Source organism: Prionailurus bengalensis, chromosome E2 (genome assembly GCF_016509475.1).
Source record: "Prionailurus bengalensis isolate Pbe53 chromosome E2, Fcat_Pben_1.1_paternal_pri, whole genome shotgun sequence".
NCBI classification, from domain to species: Eukaryota; Metazoa; Chordata; class Mammalia; order Carnivora; family Felidae; genus Prionailurus; species Prionailurus bengalensis.
In genome coordinates, this window is record NC_057352.1 from 61,271,528 (window position 1) to 61,290,982 (window position 19,455).

The following is a 19,455-nucleotide window of genomic DNA, read 5'->3' on the forward strand; positions in this document are numbered from 1 at the left end:
AGGCCGGGCCCCCGGCCAGCCTCCCTCTGAGCTCAGGTCTCTGCAATGGAAAAAACGCTGTCACCCTGCTCTCGGCTGAAGTTGCTGACACACCAGGCCCAGCTGGGGTTCCCGCCAGCCGCCTGGCGTGGAGACAGGCTTGCCCCCAGGCTGGCCTTTCCAATGACGCCTTTCAGAATACATCATGTTCCAAGCCTGGGCCCAAGTATTAATAACACCCCTTCCTTCCAGAAGCTGCCAGCAAACCGGGAGTGCCGAGTCCTGGGCATCCGACTCTGGTGAGGACCTGACCTGGGAGCCAGGACACCATGGCTGTGACACCCTGGCTCCTCGGGGTCAAGGTGTCCCTCTCCTCGGTGTCCACCCTGAGGGTCTTTGGGGGGGGGGGAGGGCCCAAGGTCATCCAGATCACCTAGCGGACACAGCCTTTGAAAGTTCACCCCACGTGCAAACACACGGGAGGCTGTGGGTGAACCCAGCCAGGAGGCCCATTCCCATTCAGCCCCAACTCAGGTCACCCATTTGCCCACCCCCAGAGGGCAGGGCCTTGCCGCTCGCACACGGCTCCCAGGGAGCCCCCAGGACGTCTCCGGTGAATAAACACCTGGAACCGAGGAGAGGCACAGCCCGTGATGGCAAACGTTGGCTTTATTACAGACACGGATAACGGACGTGACCTGAATCGTGACGTCTTACAGCACCCAGGTCAGACAAAGCACGTCAGGGGACACGCGACGGGGACGGCATGCCACGGGTCCTGCGGTGCTGGGGAAAACCCGCTACAGGGAAACGAACCGACGCTCGGTCCAACTCCTTTTGGGGAGTTGGAAAAAGAAGAGGAAAATCCATCCAGTCCCCCTGAGGCTGTGGGTGGCCTGCCCTGGCCCGTGAAGACCAGCCCGGCTGGGCTCCTCTGTCCAGGTGGACAGGCGCCCCCGCCTCCGTTGCGACGTGCAAACAACAGGCTCCACTTTGAGTCCAGATGTTGCCTTGCTGCCACAAGGGGGTCCTTGGGGTGGTACTCCAGGGGCCGGCCGAGCGGAAGAAGGAATAGAAAGCATGCAAGATGGAGTCTTCCAGAACCGTGGGAGCAGACAGGTGCCGTTGCAGACGCCGGGCCTCCCCGGGCCTCCCCGGGCCTCCTCCGGACGGGCGGAGGGGTAGATGTGCCCCGGCCTGGCTCCCTGGCTCCTTCTCCAGCAGAGTTGCTAGCAGGACCACCTGCGGTCCCAGCCCCGTTTGGGAAAACGCCCCTTGTGGCACGGGGGCCTCTAGTGTCCGGGAGAATCCCGCCCCCCCCCCCCCCCCCCCCCCGCCATCGGCCAAGTTCAGCTTGGGCAGGGTCTGTTCCTCCATCTCCCCGGAGCTCTAAATGGCCAATCTGCAGAGTCTGCCACCCCGGGATGGGAGGCGGGAGTGAGACGTGGGCAGAGCCAGCCTCGAGCACCTGGGGAGGGGAAGAGCTGCAGGGGCGCTGGGCACTCTCTTCCCCCACCCTCTCCTTTCCTGAGGCCACCTCCTCTAGGCAGTGACCCCCGGAGACAAGGACAGGAGAGGGCGGCCTGCCCCACAATGTCGGGGTCCTGCCAGGGAATGTGCTCACCCTGACCGGTGGCCCTGGTCACAGGGCCCCTGAGCAGGTGTGTGGGCCACCTCCCAATGAGCACTCCTGGCCCACGGCCACCACACTTGCCAGGCGGGCCCAGACCGGCCAAAGCTACCGCTGGGACATTGGTCCGATCTCCTCACAATGCTCGCAGTACCGCCTTATCTGTCGCTGCAGCAGGCCGGGACCAATGGTTGAGGTGCTGGGGGAGGCCGGCCGTGCCCACGGGCAGATTCCTGCAGGGCAGTTAAGGTCACGGGAAATCCAAAATGCCCTCGTAGCTTTGGAACACCGAGGGACTTGGTGATGCTACTCTGGGTTCGGCGGATGGAGAGGTGAACAGGGCGGATGGACTGAGGCACGGCTGTGTGGGTTAGATCGGAGAACGGACAGATGACGTGTGTGGTGTGTATAGGGGGGACTGGTGGAGAGGCAGGTGGTGATCGGGTGGAAGTAGGAATGGGGGAGGGTGGAATCGGGTGACAGCTGGGACACAGCAATGGATGGACACGTGGATGGGCGGGTATTTGGCTGAACGGGTGAGTAGGTGGGTGGACGCGTGGGTTGGGAGATGGACGGATGGATGGATGGCTTGATAGGTGTATGGGCAGGTAGATGGGTGGGTGGGTGGGTGGGTGGATGGATAGATGAAGGGAGGAAGGATGGATAGGCGAATGGGCGGGTAGGTGGGCGGGTGGGTGGGCAGAGGGAGAGGTGATGGATGGAAGGGAGGGAGGGAGGGAGGGAGGATGGATAGGTGGGTGGACGGAGAGGTGGGTGGCGGGGTGGGCAGAGGGATAGGTGATGGATGGATGGATGGATGGGTTGGCGGAGGGCCAGATGGCTGGATTGGTCAGAAGAGCGAGCTGGGGAAAGAAAAGAATGGTTGGCTGCGGGGACGGGAGGAATGATGGCCAGACATGCCGGCTAGAGCAGGCTGGAACGGTGAAGGAGCTTTGGTGTCATTTTGAGGATGCGTCTGGGAAAGCTGGCGAACAGGAGCAGGGCGGGGCCTGTCCTGATCCCTTTCCACCACTGTCACTGGGATGAAACCAAACCCTAACCCTCCCGGCCCCTCTCCTGTTTGTCTCCTTCTGCCACTGAACCTCTAGGGGCTCTGACGAGGGGCCCCGCCTGGGGGGCCCCGGGGAAGCCCCTTGCCTGGGCGTCTAGCTCCTCTTGTCCTACGGCCCTGACCCTCCTGGACCCCCGAGGCTTCCCTTCGGTCCTGGTGAGCTGTGGGGATGCAGACCCTCTATTCAGATGGAGCCTGGGGGAGGGGTGCCCACCCGCTTACACGTGGGATAGGAGGCACTGTCACCCCCCAGACATCACCTGGGGACGGTGACATGTCCTAGGATGGGAAACAAGGAGACGGAGGAGGGGGTGGGAAAGGTCGGGGGGTCACGCTGGGGGGTGGCAGAGAGGGTCTAGGGTGCCAGCATCCACTCTGTTGTCCCCCCCCCCCCCATCCGTCTATCGTACGGGGCTCGGTGCTATGGCCTGGAGTCCTGGCTGCCACCTTGCCCGCCCGCCTCAGTCCGCCTTCCTGTGGCAGCTTTGGTCTCAGAACAGCAGAGGTGCCGTTTTGGTTTGATTTGGGTGGAAGGAGGCTGTTTGAGAAGCGGCATCTCCCTGAGCTTCTGGGTCACCCGCGTGTCGTGTCTAACCCTGGCGGTGGCTGGCGGGAAGGAGCCCCTCGCACGCTGCGCTGCGGGCCCGTGGTTTGTAAGCTCAGGAAGCGGCAGGGCAGGACAGCCGCTGAGCAGAGAGCAGGAGGCTAGACCTGCTCGTGTGCGGGTCCCCTCTTGGCATAAGAGAGGCAGGGGCACAGCCGTGCCCTGGTCCCAGTCCGGCCCCCGATGCAGAAACTCCGCCTGCCCTCCTCCTCCCCAAAGCCAGCCATCCGTGTTTGGTTCCGCGACGAGGTCTTCGGCTGAACGCGGCCTGAGCACAGTGACCCACAGGAACACCAGCTCCCAGAGCAGAGAGGGTGGGAGGGGCAGTCCCGTCTCGGACCCTCAAGCCTGTGGTGTGGCTGGGACACCACCGGCTGCCAACATGCTACTTTCTCTGATGTGTCTGCGGATCCCCAAAGGGCGACCTCGTGAGGGGAAGGGGAACAGGCTGGCTCCTCCATACCTCACCCCAGTCCTGATGTCAGGGACATGCGTCAACGGGGCCTTAGATCTGCCCACCCAGACCCCCCACGTACCCGGGACCGATGCGCTTCTGACACAGCCACTCACCAGCCCAACCTCGGTCCTCCAAGGGGCACAGCCGAAACCACCATTTTAATAGGTCCGACACCCGCGCGCGAGAGACAGAGGCCTGGAAACACCACGGCAGGCTTCCACCGGCTCATCCAGAGCCCCAATCCTAAACTGGTCCTTGCTTTTCTGGAACCCACGAAAGCAAACCTCTGAGAGGTTCGCAGACCCGTGGCTGGAGCCTGGGGAAATTTCCGGAGGATGAGATGGGTCTATCGCGACTTTCAGAATTGGGTTCCGCTGTGAGGCGGGGCTTGGGGCGGCGCCCGGTCCGAGGCAGCCGCGCGGAACCCCTTCTCTGCGCACCGCACGAGGGATTCTTACAACTCTGAAAAAAACAACAGCGAACAAGCCCACTGCTCCCCGCAGGAACACGGTTCCGGTTTCTTTGAGAATCTACTTCCTAAACCTCACATGCTTCCGTGGTTTCTCTTTTTTATTTGGCAAACATCCCTTTTTAATTACCGTCGCCACGAACATCATCATCGGGACCTCTGCGGGGACTATGTACATTCACATTAACGCATCATACCACTGACTTGCCTCTGGGCGGGGCGCCCAGGAACCCCCGCTTCAGCAGCTGCTCACGCCCCGCACTGCCCTCCAGTCCCGGGAATTCCTCACGGCGACGCAGGCCGGATCGTGGGCCGCGTCTGCTCTCTCACTCCCGGGGAGTACACGTGAGGCTCTCCTCACTCCTTCGTTGTCTCCTTGAGATCATCGGGGCGGCTGAGTGGGGGGAGGGGGCAGGGCCGGGGGGTCCGAGAGACCACCTCCCCAAGGAGCAGCTGGACAGGGACGCGGGGGTATATACAGCTGACCGAGAGTCCGGCAGGCGCGGTGAGGGCAGACCGTTCCTGTCTGCGGCTTTTCTCCTGTTTCTGCGACAGTGTGAACAGAGGGGAGCAGGTGCGGCGGCTGCGGGGCCGGGGCGGGGCCGGGGTGGGGGCGACGGCCTCGTGGGGCGGGAGGAGAGGTAGAGGAGGAGACGCGGAGAAGCAGGAGTCTGAAGGCCCAGTCGCTGTCTCCTGGTGCTTCGAAAAGCAGTCAAGAATCAACCCGAGAGATTGTCACGGTTTCGTCTCGGAACTCTTCTCTCCTGGGAAGGACACGTGAGCGCTTTCTCACAAGTGGGAAACACGCAACGTGATGAAGATTCACAGAGGGCGCGAGGACAGACGGGGGCGTCCCCCGCCCGCGTGGCCACGCGGGGCCGGCGCGCCCAGCCGAGGCCCTGCCGTCGTGGAAAAGAGACACGTTGCTTCTTGCCGGGCGACGCCCTCCAGACTCCGAGTGCCCGCACCCCAAACACGGAATCAGAGCGAGAGAACGGGACGACAGATGAACAAATCCAGGAGTGGGGTAAAACCGTGGGAAAGGTACTTTGGCAGTGACGAAAACATTTTGGATTTTGACGTCTCGTGTTTGCTTTTTGGGTTTCCTTTGGAGCAGAGGTGTGTCCGGCGTCCTTGGCTGGCTAGCTGGCAAGGTAGTTGACAGGTGCGCTTCCCTCCCTGTTTTTCAAAAACCTTTTTGGATTTCTACTTAAAGCCAAAGAGTTTGACATTAAAAGAAAAAAAAATAACCTGAAAGCAAACCATGTTTCTCGAGTCGGAAATCGAAATTCTTCTTACCGTCTTCACCGCGCTGGCCACACGCCCCCGGGGCGGCCTCCGTGTCGCGGCGGCTCAGACCTCCAGCTATAACACGACAATTTTCTGTCTCCCGTTTTAACCGGGAAGGGGACAAAACCCCCATTTTCTGGGTCTGTTTCTGAGTAGTTCTGTTCCACAAAACCCCCCAAAATTCTTCACCGAAAACATAAGCCACCAAACGACTAGATTTTGTTCATTAAAGAGACAGTGTGTGAAAGTCAGACAGAAGAACGGAGGGCACGAGGGCGGCGGGCAGAGCCGGCGTGGGCACGCCGGCCGCCCTGCCGTCTAAAGCTTGGCGGGAGGTCTCTGAGGACGCTCGAGGTCGCGGCGGGGGGCCGCCAGGTTGCTGAGGAAGTTGCGTTGATGCAGTTTTTGTCGGTTCTGTTTTCTTTTGGAGAGAAGCAGTAGCAGCAGCGGCTCCGGCCGGCTCCCAGGGCCCCGGGGTCGGGGGCGGCGGCGGCCGGCAGACCCGGGGGGGGGGGGGGGGCCGGGGCCGGGCGGGGCCGGAGGGCGCGGTGGCCGCGGGGGGTGGGGGGCCGGGCGGCGGGGTCTGGGGGTCAGCGGGGCGCGGCGTCCAGGGGTCCGGGCGGGCCGGGGGAGCCGGGGCGGGAGGGCCCCGCGGAGCTGGCCTCGCCAGGGCTGGCGGCGCCCGCGGGCAGGCAGGGGCCCAGGCCGGCGGTGGCATCGGGCTGTCCGGGCCCCGGGTCGGCCACGGCGGCCACGGGGCCCTGCAGGCTCTGGCCGCACACGTGGTGGTGCTTCTCCCAGTCCTTGTGCTGGCAGAAGGAGCCGCAGTAGCGCGCCGCGTTGCAGCCGCTGCAGGTCTCACTGGCCTTGCGCCCGCAGTTCCAGCAGCTCTGGAGGAGGGGGACACGGTCAGGGGGGCCGTGGGGCGTGCCTGGGGCCGAATCCCCAAAGTGGCCTGGCCGGCCGCAGACCGGGGTAAGCACGCACCGCAAACAACCCCACTGGGACCCGGCCACGTGTCACGGGGACCCGGCCACGGGGTCACGGGGACCCGGCCACGGGGTCACGGGGACGCGGCCACGGCATCACGGGGACCCGGCCACGGCGTCACGGGGATAGGCCATGGAGTCATGGGGACGTGGCCACGGCATCATGGAGACCTGGCCACGGGGTCACGGGGACGTGGCCACGGCATCATGGAGACCTGGCCACGGGGTCATAGGGACGTGGCCATGGCATCGTGGGGACCCGGCCACGGCGTCATGGGGATGCGGCCATGGAGTCATGGCCACGGCATCATGGAGACCTGGCCACGGGGTCACGGGGATGTGGCCATGGAGTCATGGGGACGTGGCCACGGCATCGTGGGGATGCGGCCATGGAGTCATGGGGACGTGGCCACAGCATCATGGAGACCTGGCCACGGGGTTACGGGGACGCGGCCACGGCATCGTGGGGACCCGGCCACGGCATCATGGGGATGCGGCCATGGAGTCATGGCCACGGCATCATGGAGACCTGGCCACGGGGTCACGGGGATGCGGCCATGGAGTCATGGGGATGTGGCCACGGCATCGTGGGGACCCGGCCACGCATCATGGGGTGACAAGAGAAAAGCCCGACCTCACCGCAGCTTGTGGGCGGCCCCCAGTGGACATGGCCACTTGGCTGGGCCTTCCTGGGGGGTGGGCTCCCACCACGGAGGCACACAGCTCCGCCCACTCCAGACAGGGTTATGCTGAGTTTGCGGGACCATGGGGTCCTCGCGAGGGAAGGCAGCCACAGCACCCCCCGCTCCTCTCTTCCAGGAAGCCCTCCTGGGCTCACCTGGGCTCTGACCACAGAACGCGGCAGCTCTGGCCAAAGACTGCCAGGCTCCAACGAGGGGTGCGCGGCCAGGCCTGCCTCGCGCACACCCGCCCGGGCCACTGGGCCTCTGCTCCCTTTCTGTGGACGAGCGGTAACCTCAACCACCCGCCCAGGACAAAGGCCCAGTGTCTAGCTAGCCGCCGAAGCCTCTTGGCGCTCTCCGCTCGGCCACGTCGGCCTCCTTGTGGTCCTCACTCTGCCAGGCGTGCCCCCGGCCTCTGTCTTTGCTGCTCCCTCCTCGGGGTGGCAATTTTCCCCCAGGTCCCTGCCTGCCTGGCTCACCTCCTCCAGGACTCTGTTCCCACGTCACTGCTATGGCGTGGCGTTTTCCCTGGCACCTGCCCCCGGGAGGTCTGCCCGTTCTGACCTGCCTGCTTCTCCGGAGCTCAGGCTGTCTGCTGGAGCAGCCGGAGCAGACACAGGGGCCGACCCTCCAGGCTGGCCCAAGCACACACGTACCATGGTGTTTTCGAGACGTGTCCTGTCCCAAAGGACAGTTCTAGAACTCCTTCCTGGCCACGCTTTCCCCCCTTCCCTAACTTCCCTGACATCGAGTCCTTTTCGGACCAGGAGGAAAGGGCTTCCCTGCACCCGCCTGACCCCGGCCAGCCTCCGGATGCCGGGGCACCAGCATGACGAGGTCTCTCACGTCCCCGCTGTGCGGCCTGTAGCTGAGGATGCCCTGTAAATGCCACGTGGGGTCTCCACGCCCCTCGCGGCTGCCGCTTTCACAGGCTACTGCGAGCGCGGGCTTCAGCGTCTCCTGGCCGAGGTTTGAGTCACAGGTTGAACGGCCTGTGACTTCCTAGGGCGCAGCCTAGAGCCAGCCACCTACCCTCTGGAGCCCTCAGCGTCCACATCTGCCCAGGGGACCCGCCTCACCGGCCGCCCAAGGTCACGAGGCTGGGAGGCGACGGAGTGGGGCTTCGGGGTCTGGAACCTGGAGGCTGGGTGGCCCTACCTCGCTGGAGTCCTCCTGCTGGTTGATGACAGTCAGGGCGTCTTCTGAGGCCTGCCGCCGGGCCTCTGCCAGGGCCCTCTCCATCTTGGCGCGCTCTGTGCTGATGAGCTCGTGGGCCTTTCGCTCCGCGTCCGACACCGCCTTTTGCAGCTCCGACATCGCCTGCCGCTTCACCTCATTCACGGCCTCTTCTGCAAAGGAGGTGCGGGCCGTGGTCACGTGGCCCGGCCCAACTGCTCTCTGGGGCCTCGAGCTGCGGGCGGGGCCTGCGAGCGCATGCGTGGTCGTGGGGGCGTCTCCCAGGCCTGAATCTATCCCGTCGTTCCAAACCTCAGGGTGCGGTGGTACCGCCCTGGAGGGCAGGGGCCGAGCCCACCCGTGACCTGGATTCAACGGGCTTGGGGAAGGCCCGAGAACCTGTGTTCCTAACGGGTTCCAAGCGATGCTGATGCCGGGTCTCGGCACCCACTTTGTGAGAACCACAGCTGTACCTCTGCTCCACCAACAGTCGGCTTCCCCTGTGGCCCATCTAGAAGGAGTCTGGGGGGTACCCCGTCCAGGCCTCTGCATCGTTGTCACTCCCAAAGCCCTCTGTCACCACCCCCACTCGCCGCCTGCGGCCTGCTCACGTCCGCAGAGAAGCCTGCTGTTCAGAGCTGAGCCAGAGCACCCGTTTGGATTACACTGTGCCCCCCAACCCTGGGAACCACTCACAGCTGCTCACGCCTGCCTCAGTTTACCTGGCAGTGCCTCTCACGCCTGCCTCAGTTTACCGGCAGTGCCCTTTTTGCAGCAGTGTGGGGAGGGTGGGGTGGGATTAGCGGGGCTCCCCTGTGCACACTCGTTGTGGTGAGCTTCCGGCCCCCCGGGTCACCAGACGGAGGCAGAGGGGACAGGCCGAGGGAAGTGAGGACCCCACCCTCCCGTCCAGGCCTGTGCCCTGCCCTGCCTTGCTCCGGGCAGCTGCTGCCTGTCTGTGGCCCTTCAGCCTCCAGTTCTGGGTGGGGACGCTCCACTTGCCTTGTGTTCCAGACCCTGAGACTTTCTCCCTCGTCCTGATAGTTCACGGTGAATCCATCCACTAATCAAAACGTATGGGGGGGGGGGGCGTGCGCTCCTCTCCACTGCCACCACCTCCGCTGAGCTCCCCCCTTCTTTCTCAAGCTGGCCACTGGCTCCCAAAGTCTGTCCCCACGAGGCGATGTGCTCAGCGCCATGGCCACAGGCACTCCCTCGGCACCTCTCACGTGTGTGTGTGTGTGTGCACATGTGCGTGTGCAGAACCCAGGGACCCGTGCTATTCTGCCATGAGGCTAGCTCGCTCGCCTGCAGATGGAGGGTGGACAGGTGTCCTACCCGGAATACTAAATGCACTCCACCCCCTCCCGCAGGGTCGGACCCCACTCCCCAGGCCGACCCCACTCACCAGCCTTCCTCCAGATCTCCTCGGGCATGTAGCCAGAGAGGGTCCTGGGTATGAACTCCCGGTGGGCGTCTGAAACACAGGGGGTGCTAGCATCACGCACAGAACGGGGCCACACCCAGCTGGGCAAGGGGGGCCTTGTGTGTGTCCTTGGGGGGGGGGGTCCCCGAGGTGCCCGTGGCCGGAAACCCTGTATCAGTTGCTGGTGTGGGGCAGGGCTATGCCGGGATGGAGGTGCTCTGAGCTGAAGCAGCTTGGGTCCAGGTGGACCTGGGCCTTCTTGGATCTGTCTTGGTTTCTGTGGTCGTCATCCACAGAGCGACTGGAGACCCTTGGGGGCCCCTGGCTGCTGGCACCCTGAGTCTAGGCTTCCCGTGAGTCAGGCAGCATCTTTACGCAGAGCACAAAAAGCACGTCCTTTTGCAGGGAAACTCCTGGGCTGTACTTTACTGCAGCGAGTGCCAGAATGGGGGCGCTGGCCTCGGTCTTCGGCGCCCCTGCCGTGCACCCCCCGGTCCCCCTGACACCCGCTCAGCACGCACCTAGCTGAGACCCCTCTGCACCCACGGAACTGTTGAGGGGCCGGGCGGTGGCAGGCACGGGGCCCTTCTTGGCGTCCTCGGTGTCGCTGTAGCGCCGGATCCAGTGGTTGATCTCCTCGCGGTCGGCCTCTTGGCACTGACGCAGCACGGTGAGCGACCGTCGAGTCTTCTCAGCCATGTCCATGATGCAGTTCAGCAGCTGCGGGCGGGCGGTGGCCGTGAGCACGCAGGCTGGGTGTGGCCGCTCAGGGTGGGCGACGGCCAGGGACCTTTCGCACCCCGGGCCTGGGCCAGCCCACTGTCCGCGAGGGCTGACCACAGCGAGCTCCCGGCAACAGTGCGAAAATCTGCCTCCACTGCCTGGAAAGGCACCAAGCACGGGGGGTGGGAGGGAAGACCAGGCTCTCGGGGAGGTCTGTTCCAACACAGGGGCTGGGGGCTCTCCTTTCAACCGTCGGGGCTGTGCTCTGCCCTGGGGACCACACCTGCCTGGGCTCCCTCCCCACGAAGGCAGCAGGGGAGAGATGACCCCGAAAACGATGTTGAAGGGGTCCCAACGCCAGGCCAAAGCCCCTCTCTCCCAGAGACAGAGCTGCTCTGCAGGGGCAGAGAAGGGATGGTTCTGAGGGGCTGCCCAGAGCGGAGGGCGGGCTGAGGCAGGCAGGCACAGGCCAAAGCCAAGCCAGCAGTGAGCCTGCCACCCCCCCCCCCCCCCCGCAGCACCCGAGTCCCGCGGGCTGGGCGGAACCCCAGGAGTAGGGGTGGTACCGTGGCCTCGGGCCTGGACACTCACGTTGTTCAGGTGCTTCCACTCCTCTGCCCACTCCCGCTCCGTGAGGCGGTGGTCGATCACTTCCTCCTGCCGGGACCCGTGTACCGCTGTAGGGTGGTGTGGACACTCAGGCCCTGCTCCTTGTCCCAGGCCCCAGGCCTTCTCTCCATCCCTCAGGCTCCGCCCTGTGCCCCAGGCCCCGCCCACGTCCCCCAGGCTCCTCCCTGTGCCCCAGGCCCCGCCCATGTCCTCCAGGCTCCACCCCGTGCCCTAGCTTGCTTGTACCCTCCCCCCGGCTCCGCCCCATGCCCCTCCCCTGTCCTCCAGGCCCCAACCTGTGCCCACCAGGTACAGCTCCTTGCTCCCCAGGCCACGCCACTCATCCCAGGCACTGCCCTGGGCCCGCTAGGTCATGCGTCGTGCTCCCCAGGCCCAGTGCATGGGCTTTGCCCACCTCAGGAAAGCGGAGAGGGGGAGGAAGGGGGCCCTGGGCACTGAGCCTCTGTCCGCTGCCTTTAGGGGGAGGTCAAGAAGAGGTCTGGCCTCTAGTCAATGCTTGGGAGGAAGAGACGGGTTCCTATCCCTCAGTCTAGGCCTGGCCACCCCTCCCCCACCTCCCTGCATCCAAATCCAGCATCTTTCCTGCCCCCGCTGCCCATGGTAGCTGCCCCAGGCTTCACTTCGATGGCCTTGCCACTTCTCAGAAGCCCCCAGGGGCTCACTAGTGGCTCACAGCTCATGCTGTACCCGTTCCTCGCAGCCATCCGGACTTCTATGCATCCCTCGAAGCCCAGGTCCCAGGCCCTCTCCTCAGCAACCCTGAGCCCTTCAGAATTCATTCAGCCCCACGCATATCCGCTTGTCAAACAATCCTGGCGGCTTCCTTGTTTATTCTTAGTCCCCCCAGCTGGCTGTGTCAGTCCCCAGGGCAGGGCTGCTGTGTCTCCTGGGCCGAGCTCCAGCTGGGCAAGAGGCTTGCTCTGGTTCAGCGGCTGGGTCCAAGTGTGGTCCCCTGGGAGGCAGTGGGGTCTGGGAAACCAGAAGCCCCAACACTCGTTCCCCATGGGACCCCAGGCCCCTCCCCTCCCCACTCTGTGCCTCAGTTTCCCTGCCCTGCCTGCCTCCCTCCTGGGGCCGTGAGAAGGCTTTCAGGAAGTGCCCAGGAGGGGAGGGCCCCAGGCACCCGGCAGGGCTCTGTGCCAAGCGCTTCACCCCTTGTCGGCCTCCAGGGGGAGATCTGTGGTCATTCCCATCCTACAGATGAGAACACCGAGGCTGCTCAGGGGATGTGTTTGCTCAAGGTCACCCAAGGTCAGCCCACGCCATAACAGTGCCCTCAGCTGCTGGCTGGTACAGCTCCAGAGACTGAAACAACGGGGTGCCCTCCCCGCCAAGCCCGGTGATGACAAAGAAAACAACTCGGAACTGAGGAGTTCACGCCAAGGCAACAGTGTCTGATCGTCCTCACGTGGTTTTTTTTGACACGTCAAATGCTCTCAGCCCCACGCTGGTGGTGTCTCCAGCCTATGCTGCGTGGCCCGGGGCTGACCAGGGCTTCCTGGGCCGAGGTCTCTCTACGTAAGCCTTTTCCAGGCCCTGGCGGTCTCCTAGCCCCCCAGACATGCCGGGCCACCTCGCGCTGCAGGAGGAGTGAGAGGCAGCGGCCACGGCCACCGTCCGCCACCCTGCCCCGCCACCCGCGGACCCCGGGGCCTGCGCCAACGCCCCAACCAAAATAGTGGCTGAGATCTGCCTGACAGCTGGCGTTTATTTTTGCATTAGCAGAAGCGGGTGGGAATTAGCACCTGCCCGACCCGGCCGCAGGGAGCCAGACGCTGTCACCTGCTGCCTGGGCCCAGGCCCTGGACGCTTCCGCGGGGTGGGGTCGGGGAGACGGCCTTGTACAGGGCAAGGCCTCTGCTGACCCTGCCTCTGGGCCCCCACGGGTGCCCTGGGGCTCTCAGGAGCGGCTGTTTCCAGCCTCCTACCCGCCCCCCCACCCCCCGCCCCCACCGGGAGCCCCTTGGCTGTGGGCCGGTCCCATTCATCTGAGTCCCCAGCACAGAGGAGGGTCAGAAGATCAGACAGGCGCGGCTAGAAGGCTCTGGGCACGTGAATTATGCTCTCTGGGCCTCCTCATCTGTGCTCCGGGCCTGTGGGTGCGTCACACACACAAGCAGCAGGGTGTGCTGCCTCCTGTAACGGATGAAGAATACGACGCAGGCACAGGTCGCAGGAGTGGCCTCACTCCCAGGCCTCACCGTGCCAGGCCCTGTGGCGAGTCCCTCCGACCCTGCGGTGCGGACTCCCACTGGATCAGCTGACAGAGGAAGGGACTGAGGCAGAGAGGACACAGGACCCAGCGGGGACGCACAGCGGGGACCCGGTGGAGGTCCGATCCCTCTGTCCCCTGACAGCCCGGCTCCCACATCTCCTTCCTCCAGGCACAGCTCACCCACCGTGACGGGGCACTCACACTTGGTGTCGTCAGGCTCGTCGTCACCCCGCTCGGACGGCAGGGTGGGGTGTGTGCGGTCGGTGCTGCTCGACGAGGGCTCAGGAGTCTTTGTGCTTTCCCTGGGGTGCCCCGGAGGCCGGAGCCACGGTGCCCGTGACTTGGGAGACTCCCCACGTGCCCACCCTACCTCACAGTGGTCTCTTCCCGGCTGGCCGCGCCGGGCCCCGCTGCACCCCGAGAGCCCGCGTGCCCCCTGGCTCTGTACCTGCGCCTCCTCTGGGCGACAGAGGCCCCTCCCCCGCCGCCCGGCCCTGAGGGTGGGGGACGTCAGACCCCGTGACAGAGGTCAGGGAAGGATGACCCTCCCTAAGGGTCACAGCCCAGCCAGGGTGGGGTTTCCCTCTGGGCCCCAGGGCCCCCACCCCATCAAATCTTTTCTCCACACCCGTTTCCTCAGCATCCTTCCTGGACAGACAAGGTCAGGATGTCAGTGAGCCCCCCCCACGCTGCCGCGCACATCACAGCCCTCTGCTCCCCCGGCCACAGGCAGGCGCGAGTGTGCAAGCACACACGTGTGCCCCCCCCCCAGCACTGCTCACCAAGCTGCCGATGGCGCTCCCGCAGCTCCCGGGGCTCGTGATGGCGGTAGGGGTCACGGAAGTGGTGGGCCATGGCCATGTCCTCCAGGCGGTAGTGCGGCGGCGGCGGCGGCGTGGGCTGGGGCGGCCCGTGGCTGGGGCTGTAGCGCTGGGCGGGGCTCAGGGTGCACGGCCGTTTGCTGACGTGGTCGGGGTGCAGCGGGTCGCGGTCTGACCCGTTCTCTTTGGTCCTGACCGGAAGAGCGGGCGGGGGCAGGGGGTCACGGACCATGAGCCGTGGACAACAGCCCAGGCCGGAGGGGTGAGAGGGAGACAGGCGTGGGCACAGAGAGAGCCTTGCCCAGCCCCCGCCCCTGCTGTCCCTCCCTCTGGGTCTTGTTTCAAACTCCACTCCCCCCGCACCCCCCCACCCCGCCTCCGCTGGTGGGTGGCCTCCTGGGGCCAGGGGTCAAGAACCCGCGCCCGTGTTGGGGAGCAAGGACGTGGACAGGCACGCTCCGGCAGGTCTGTGACTGGCACCGAGGGCCGGTCCTGGGGACACTCGGCTCCACATCCGGCCCGAAAGGAGGAGGCAGGCAATTTGTGCCACACGAACTGCCTCCTGCCCCCTCCCCGGTCCTCCCAGGGGGCCATCCGAGTCCTCGGGATGCCTCGCCCCAGCCCCGTGCGGTGGCCTGGCAGGTGAGGCTCCGCGGTCTCAGCCACTAGCCACAGGCCATGGAACGCAGCAGTGTCGGCCCGTGTTCGGTCGGCCCTGCTGTTGGGTGCCCGCTGAGCTGGGGGACCAGAGGCAGCTCTGGAGAGGCGGCCCCCCCGACCCCGACCTCCCTCCTGGCCACGGGATGCCCCGTCCCCCCCCTCCCCCTCCGCATGTACCGGTCAGGCGTCCTTCTCTTGCCGTTCTCGTTGACCTCCAGAAGGAGCTCCGAGGAGTCGATGGGGGAGGAGGCGTTGGCGTCCAGCAGGAGCTGCTCATGCTGGGCCAGGTACTGGGCGGGGGTCTGCTTGGCCAGGCGGGCACAGTGCAGGAGCTCCCTCTGCAGCAGGGGAAGGTTAGCCTGCAGGGGGAGAGGCGGCCGCACTCGCTGCTGACCGAGGCCGAGGCAGCAGTGTGCTCCCGTGCGAGGCGGGGAGGCCGACGGCCAGCCGCGCCTGGTGCCCTCGGGCGAGTTGCAATTCCTCTCTGAGCCTTGTGTCCCTCCACTGCTGTCTGGGAACGTGGGTGGGACTGCGCCCCAAAGCACACAGTGATCTGAGGTGCGGTGGCACCCCAAGCCCAGACCCTGGACCCCCGGGCTGGGTTTTCTCCCCTTCCCCAAGCTTCCTCCCCCAGCGGCATCTGCAGAGGGCAAGGAGGGGCTCCTAACCAGGATTCCTTGCCTTCTCCCGTGGAAGCGGGCCCCCGATTACCCACGGCGCGGAGGGAAAGCCGAGGCTGAGAGAGGAAGAGGGCAACCCCCACGGCTCACTCTAAAGGCAGGGGCCCCTGCTCTCCCTGCTCCTGTGGGCTCCCGGCCCTGCCTCGAGCAGTGTGGAACCCAGAACACGCACACGAGCAGTCACAGGTGTCACCTCCCACGGTCCTGCCAACCACGGGTGGACACACACTACAACGCGGTGCCGCGTTTACGGGGAAGGACAATACGGCACAGGAGAACGACAGTCCAGGGTGGGGCCCCACGCCCCCGCCACCCCCACGCGTGTGCTGGGCGCAGGCAGCCCCTTCCCCACAGGGCTGTGGGGGGCGGGGGCGGCGGGTGGGGCTGGACGGGGGCCCAGCGGCAGGCTGCGTGGGAGAGCCAGAAGTTCCAAGTATTTGTGAATAGATCCAACTCCCCGGCTTTCTCCTGCATTTCCGACCCGCCACGGCTTCTCCCGCCTCTGCCTCCCCGGCCCCGTCAGTGCATCGGCCGGACCCGCTCAGGCAGCCGGCTGCTGGGCCCGTTTTTCTATTTGGATAGCTGAACGGGGGCCAGCCCGCCATCTGTCGAACACGTTAGGAGCGTGAGCTGGGAAAGGAGGTCCCGGGAGGTCTGAAGACGCCAAACATCCTCCCCTCCCTTGCCAGCAACCCTCCTCCCCCCCCCCCCCCCCCCCGCCACCCGACCGGCCTCCCCTTGGCTGGCTCAGCAGGGTGGGGACCGCACGGGCACCGGCTGCTCGCTGTGAGGGCAGTGGAAACATCTGGACTCCTGGCTGGCCGGGCCCAGCTGGGAGCCTGGGGTTGCGGGCGGAGGGCCGGCAGGGCGGGGCAGCAACCCCCACCTCTGCAGAGCCCCGCCGTGTAGCCACGCACGGTTTCGGGCTGAGCAGAGGGTTCCGGGGTCTTGGGTCCTTGGTGGGGGTAGGGGGAGGGGAACCCCAGGCCAGAAGCAACCAGTGCAGGCTGTGGGGCCCTTGGTCTCAGAGACGCTGGGGGAGGAGTCCCCATTCCGTTCCCAGGGCCCCGGGGTGCAAGGGGAGGCCTCTACGCCAAGACCCGGGCAGACCTGGTCACAGAAGCCCTGTGGACACGGACCCTGAACTACCTTGTCCACAGACGGGAACCCAGGCCAAAGGGAAATCGGTGTGGCCGGGGGTCCGCTGAGCCGATGACTCCCCGGTAACGAAGGGTTAGGGTTCGTCCCCTGCTTTGCCAAGCCCGTCATCCGATGTCCACACAGCCCGCGCGCTGTGGGCCCGGCGGCCAGCCCACACGGGCTCTGTTGGGTGACTCTGGGCGGGTCACTTAACTTCCTGCCTGTGCAGGCTCCCGCTCCTCCTGCCCCGGGGGTGACGGCTCCTGCGAGCTTCATATGAATCGACTCGCGCATTCCTGCCCCTGTGAGGGGTCACCGCGCCGCTGGCAACGTGGGAGAGGCTGAGCACCCAAACCCAGAGCGGGTCACACCGCCGGCCTCTCCTGCGGGCCGCGGTTCCGAGGGCCCGTGTAAGGCGGGCCGTGAATCCCCGCGAAGGTGCCAGCCCCCCGCCGGCCCAGGCCACAGACAGGAGACCAAGCTGGCACAGCGGCGGGGCAGGGGGCATCCGGCCACGCTCCCGGCAGCATTGTGATCTCACGTGGCTGGGGCTCCTGGGATGAGCGGGGTGGGGGCTGCTCCCCAGGCAGGGCCTCAGGGCCAGGCTCCGGCCGGCACCTGGTCACGGAGCCCTGCACACAGAGCTGGCTGCACCCAGATGCTCCATGTTAGGCGGACGGACTGTGTGTCCTTGTCCAACAGTCTGTTGGCCCAGCGCCCCCGGGTGGGGTCACAGGCACGGAGCGTGGCTGGCGGCCCCCACGGCCCAGCTGGCCCCGATGACCGCGAGAGCAATCTAGGCACGAAGGCCCCAGGAGCCCGCTGGGACCACCGTGGGCAGAGGGGAGACCCTGCGTGCAGGGCGAGGCCTGGGCGTGTCCCCAGGACGCTGGGGGAGGGAGGTGCAGCGGGCAGGGGTTTGCGGCCCCACTGGGGCGGGAGCAGGGGACACCGGATGTTTCCCTGCCCCGCTCCTCCAATAAACAAGGACAGCTGAGCGGGCAGGGACATCTGCTGTAAATATTTGATCTGACGGGAGAAGCAGGCGCACTGTGTCCCCAAAGATGGGGAGCCTGGAGTCAGCAGTAAGTGGGAGGAGGCAGGGAGGCGGGGGCAGGGCTCCCGGCGAATGACTGCCAGATGGGCCTAACGGGGCTCTGCTGCTGTCCCAGCTCAGGGTGTGAGCATAGCAGGGTGTGGGCGGGAGGGCAGGAAGGAGGGAGGAGGTGACGGATGTGGGGCCAGACCAAGGGTCCCCTTGACCAGGGACTGCGGGGAATGAGGTGCCAGCCCAGGGCAGGCCCTGCAAAGGCCAGGGGTTGGGAGCCTGACGGATCCAGATTCCGGCCCGTCCCCGCTCTCTTCCGACGGGAAGCCGTTCACCGGGACGGCGGCAGTTCCCCAGGAGCCACCCACCTCACGGGGCGGCCGTGGGGTCCGCAGGGCGGGCCGTGGAACAGCTTTGCAAAGCACGCCCCGTCTGCAGAGCGTTTGAAATCCCCCGATATGACGCCTGGCGCGGAGCGAGCACGTGCCACGCTCTTCACGCGCGTCGCTTCGTGCACCCTTCCCAGTGGCCCGGGGACGGCAGTAGCTGAGTCGGCGCACGGGCGGGCCCCCTAAGCTTGGCCCAGGCCCACGGCGGCTTAGGTCAGGGCTCAAATCCAGGAGCACCTGGTCTAGTCTGTCCTCGACACCCTCTGGAAGGCAGCCCCAAACCAGGGCCCGGCCGCACAGCTGAGCAGGGCCCACGGCCGGAGGGGCCACGGCAGGCCCCTCCCGAAGTGAGCTCTGTGGCACCCTGATCACCGGAGGTGCACGGGGTAACGGGTCGCATGGTCAAACCCATCTGGGAAGCGTTTCACCTTTGCTCTCTCTGGGGGGTTTGTGATCCTCACCGTGGAGTAAAGGCCCTGAGAAGTACGGCAACGGAGCAGCTGGCCCAGTGGGGTTTACAACTAGGCGTGTCCCGTTTCTGCGTGCACGTGCCTCACCCAGCGCCTTGTCAAGAGGCAGGTTCTGATTCAGGGGCTCCGGGCCGGGGCCCAGGAACCTGCTCTGCTCACAAGCAACGTTTCTGGCCCAACACCATCTCTTCCCCGGTCCACCGTTTAGCTCCTGAGACCGACCACAGGACCCTTGTTTATCTGACACCCACTCATCCACGCCACCCCCCACGCCTCCATCTGCGCTCGGTCCCTCTCCCTGGCTCTGTTCCAGCCACGGCCTGCTCCCCGATGCTCACGAGGGTCTGCGTCCCGCTCACCCACGGCTTCCCCACCTCGTCGCCCTCAGCCTGCACCAGAACCGCGCCCCCTCCACAGATCTGTACCAGCGTCGGCTGCTGGACTTTCCTCCCGCCAGCACATCGGTTCCAGGACTCTGCCTGCTTTGCTCACCACCGTGTCCCCAAGCCTCACGCAGCACGTGGCACCTCGGAGGTGCTCAAAACAGAGCTGTCGAGCGGATGAGTGCACGTGACGCGACGCGGGGCTGGTCTGGCGGGCTCTCGTCCGACCCGGCAGCTGGTTTGCGGCCTTAACTAGTAGGAACCGGCCCTGGCCGGTCGGCGCGGTTCCCGCGGGGTACCCGCCAGGGTCCCGTGTGGCCAGACGGTGGTGCCCTATCAGAGCGGGGCAGGGAACAGATCTGGGACTCCGTGGTGGGCCCAGGGGCCGGCCTGTGCTCACCTTTAGGAAGGGGATGACGAACGGACGCAGAGGGAAGTTGGTGGCCTCTTGGAGCTTGGAATGGAACTCCTCGATGGTCAGCGTGGAGTTCTGAGAGAGGAGACAACCTCACGTCGGCCTG

General features: G+C 65.8%; 1 protein-coding gene across 4 annotated transcripts in view; it reads right to left on the reverse strand.

The window, feature by feature from the left end:
* Positions 1-6,091: 6,091 nt before the first annotated feature.
* Positions 6,092-19,455, reverse strand: part of CBFA2T3 (CBFA2/RUNX1 partner transcriptional co-repressor 3) — an 80,834-nt gene continuing 67,470 nt past the window's right edge. For all 4 annotated transcript variants that reach the window (XM_043599889.1, XM_043599888.1, XM_043599887.1 and 1 more), the window contains 8 exons: positions 19,335-19,424; positions 15,002-15,183; positions 14,126-14,355; positions 11,090-11,175; positions 10,297-10,495; positions 9,758-9,826; positions 8,332-8,522; positions 6,092-6,391 (listed from right to left, as the gene is read on the reverse strand). In XM_043599889.1, coding sequence (XP_043455824.1) covers positions 6,092-6,391; positions 8,332-8,522; positions 9,758-9,826; positions 10,297-10,495; positions 11,090-11,175; positions 14,126-14,355; positions 15,002-15,183; positions 19,335-19,424 — 1,347 coding nt within the window. The remainder of the gene's footprint in view (positions 6,392-8,331; positions 8,523-9,757; positions 9,827-10,296; positions 10,496-11,089; positions 11,176-14,125; positions 14,356-15,001; positions 15,184-19,334; positions 19,425-19,455) is intronic.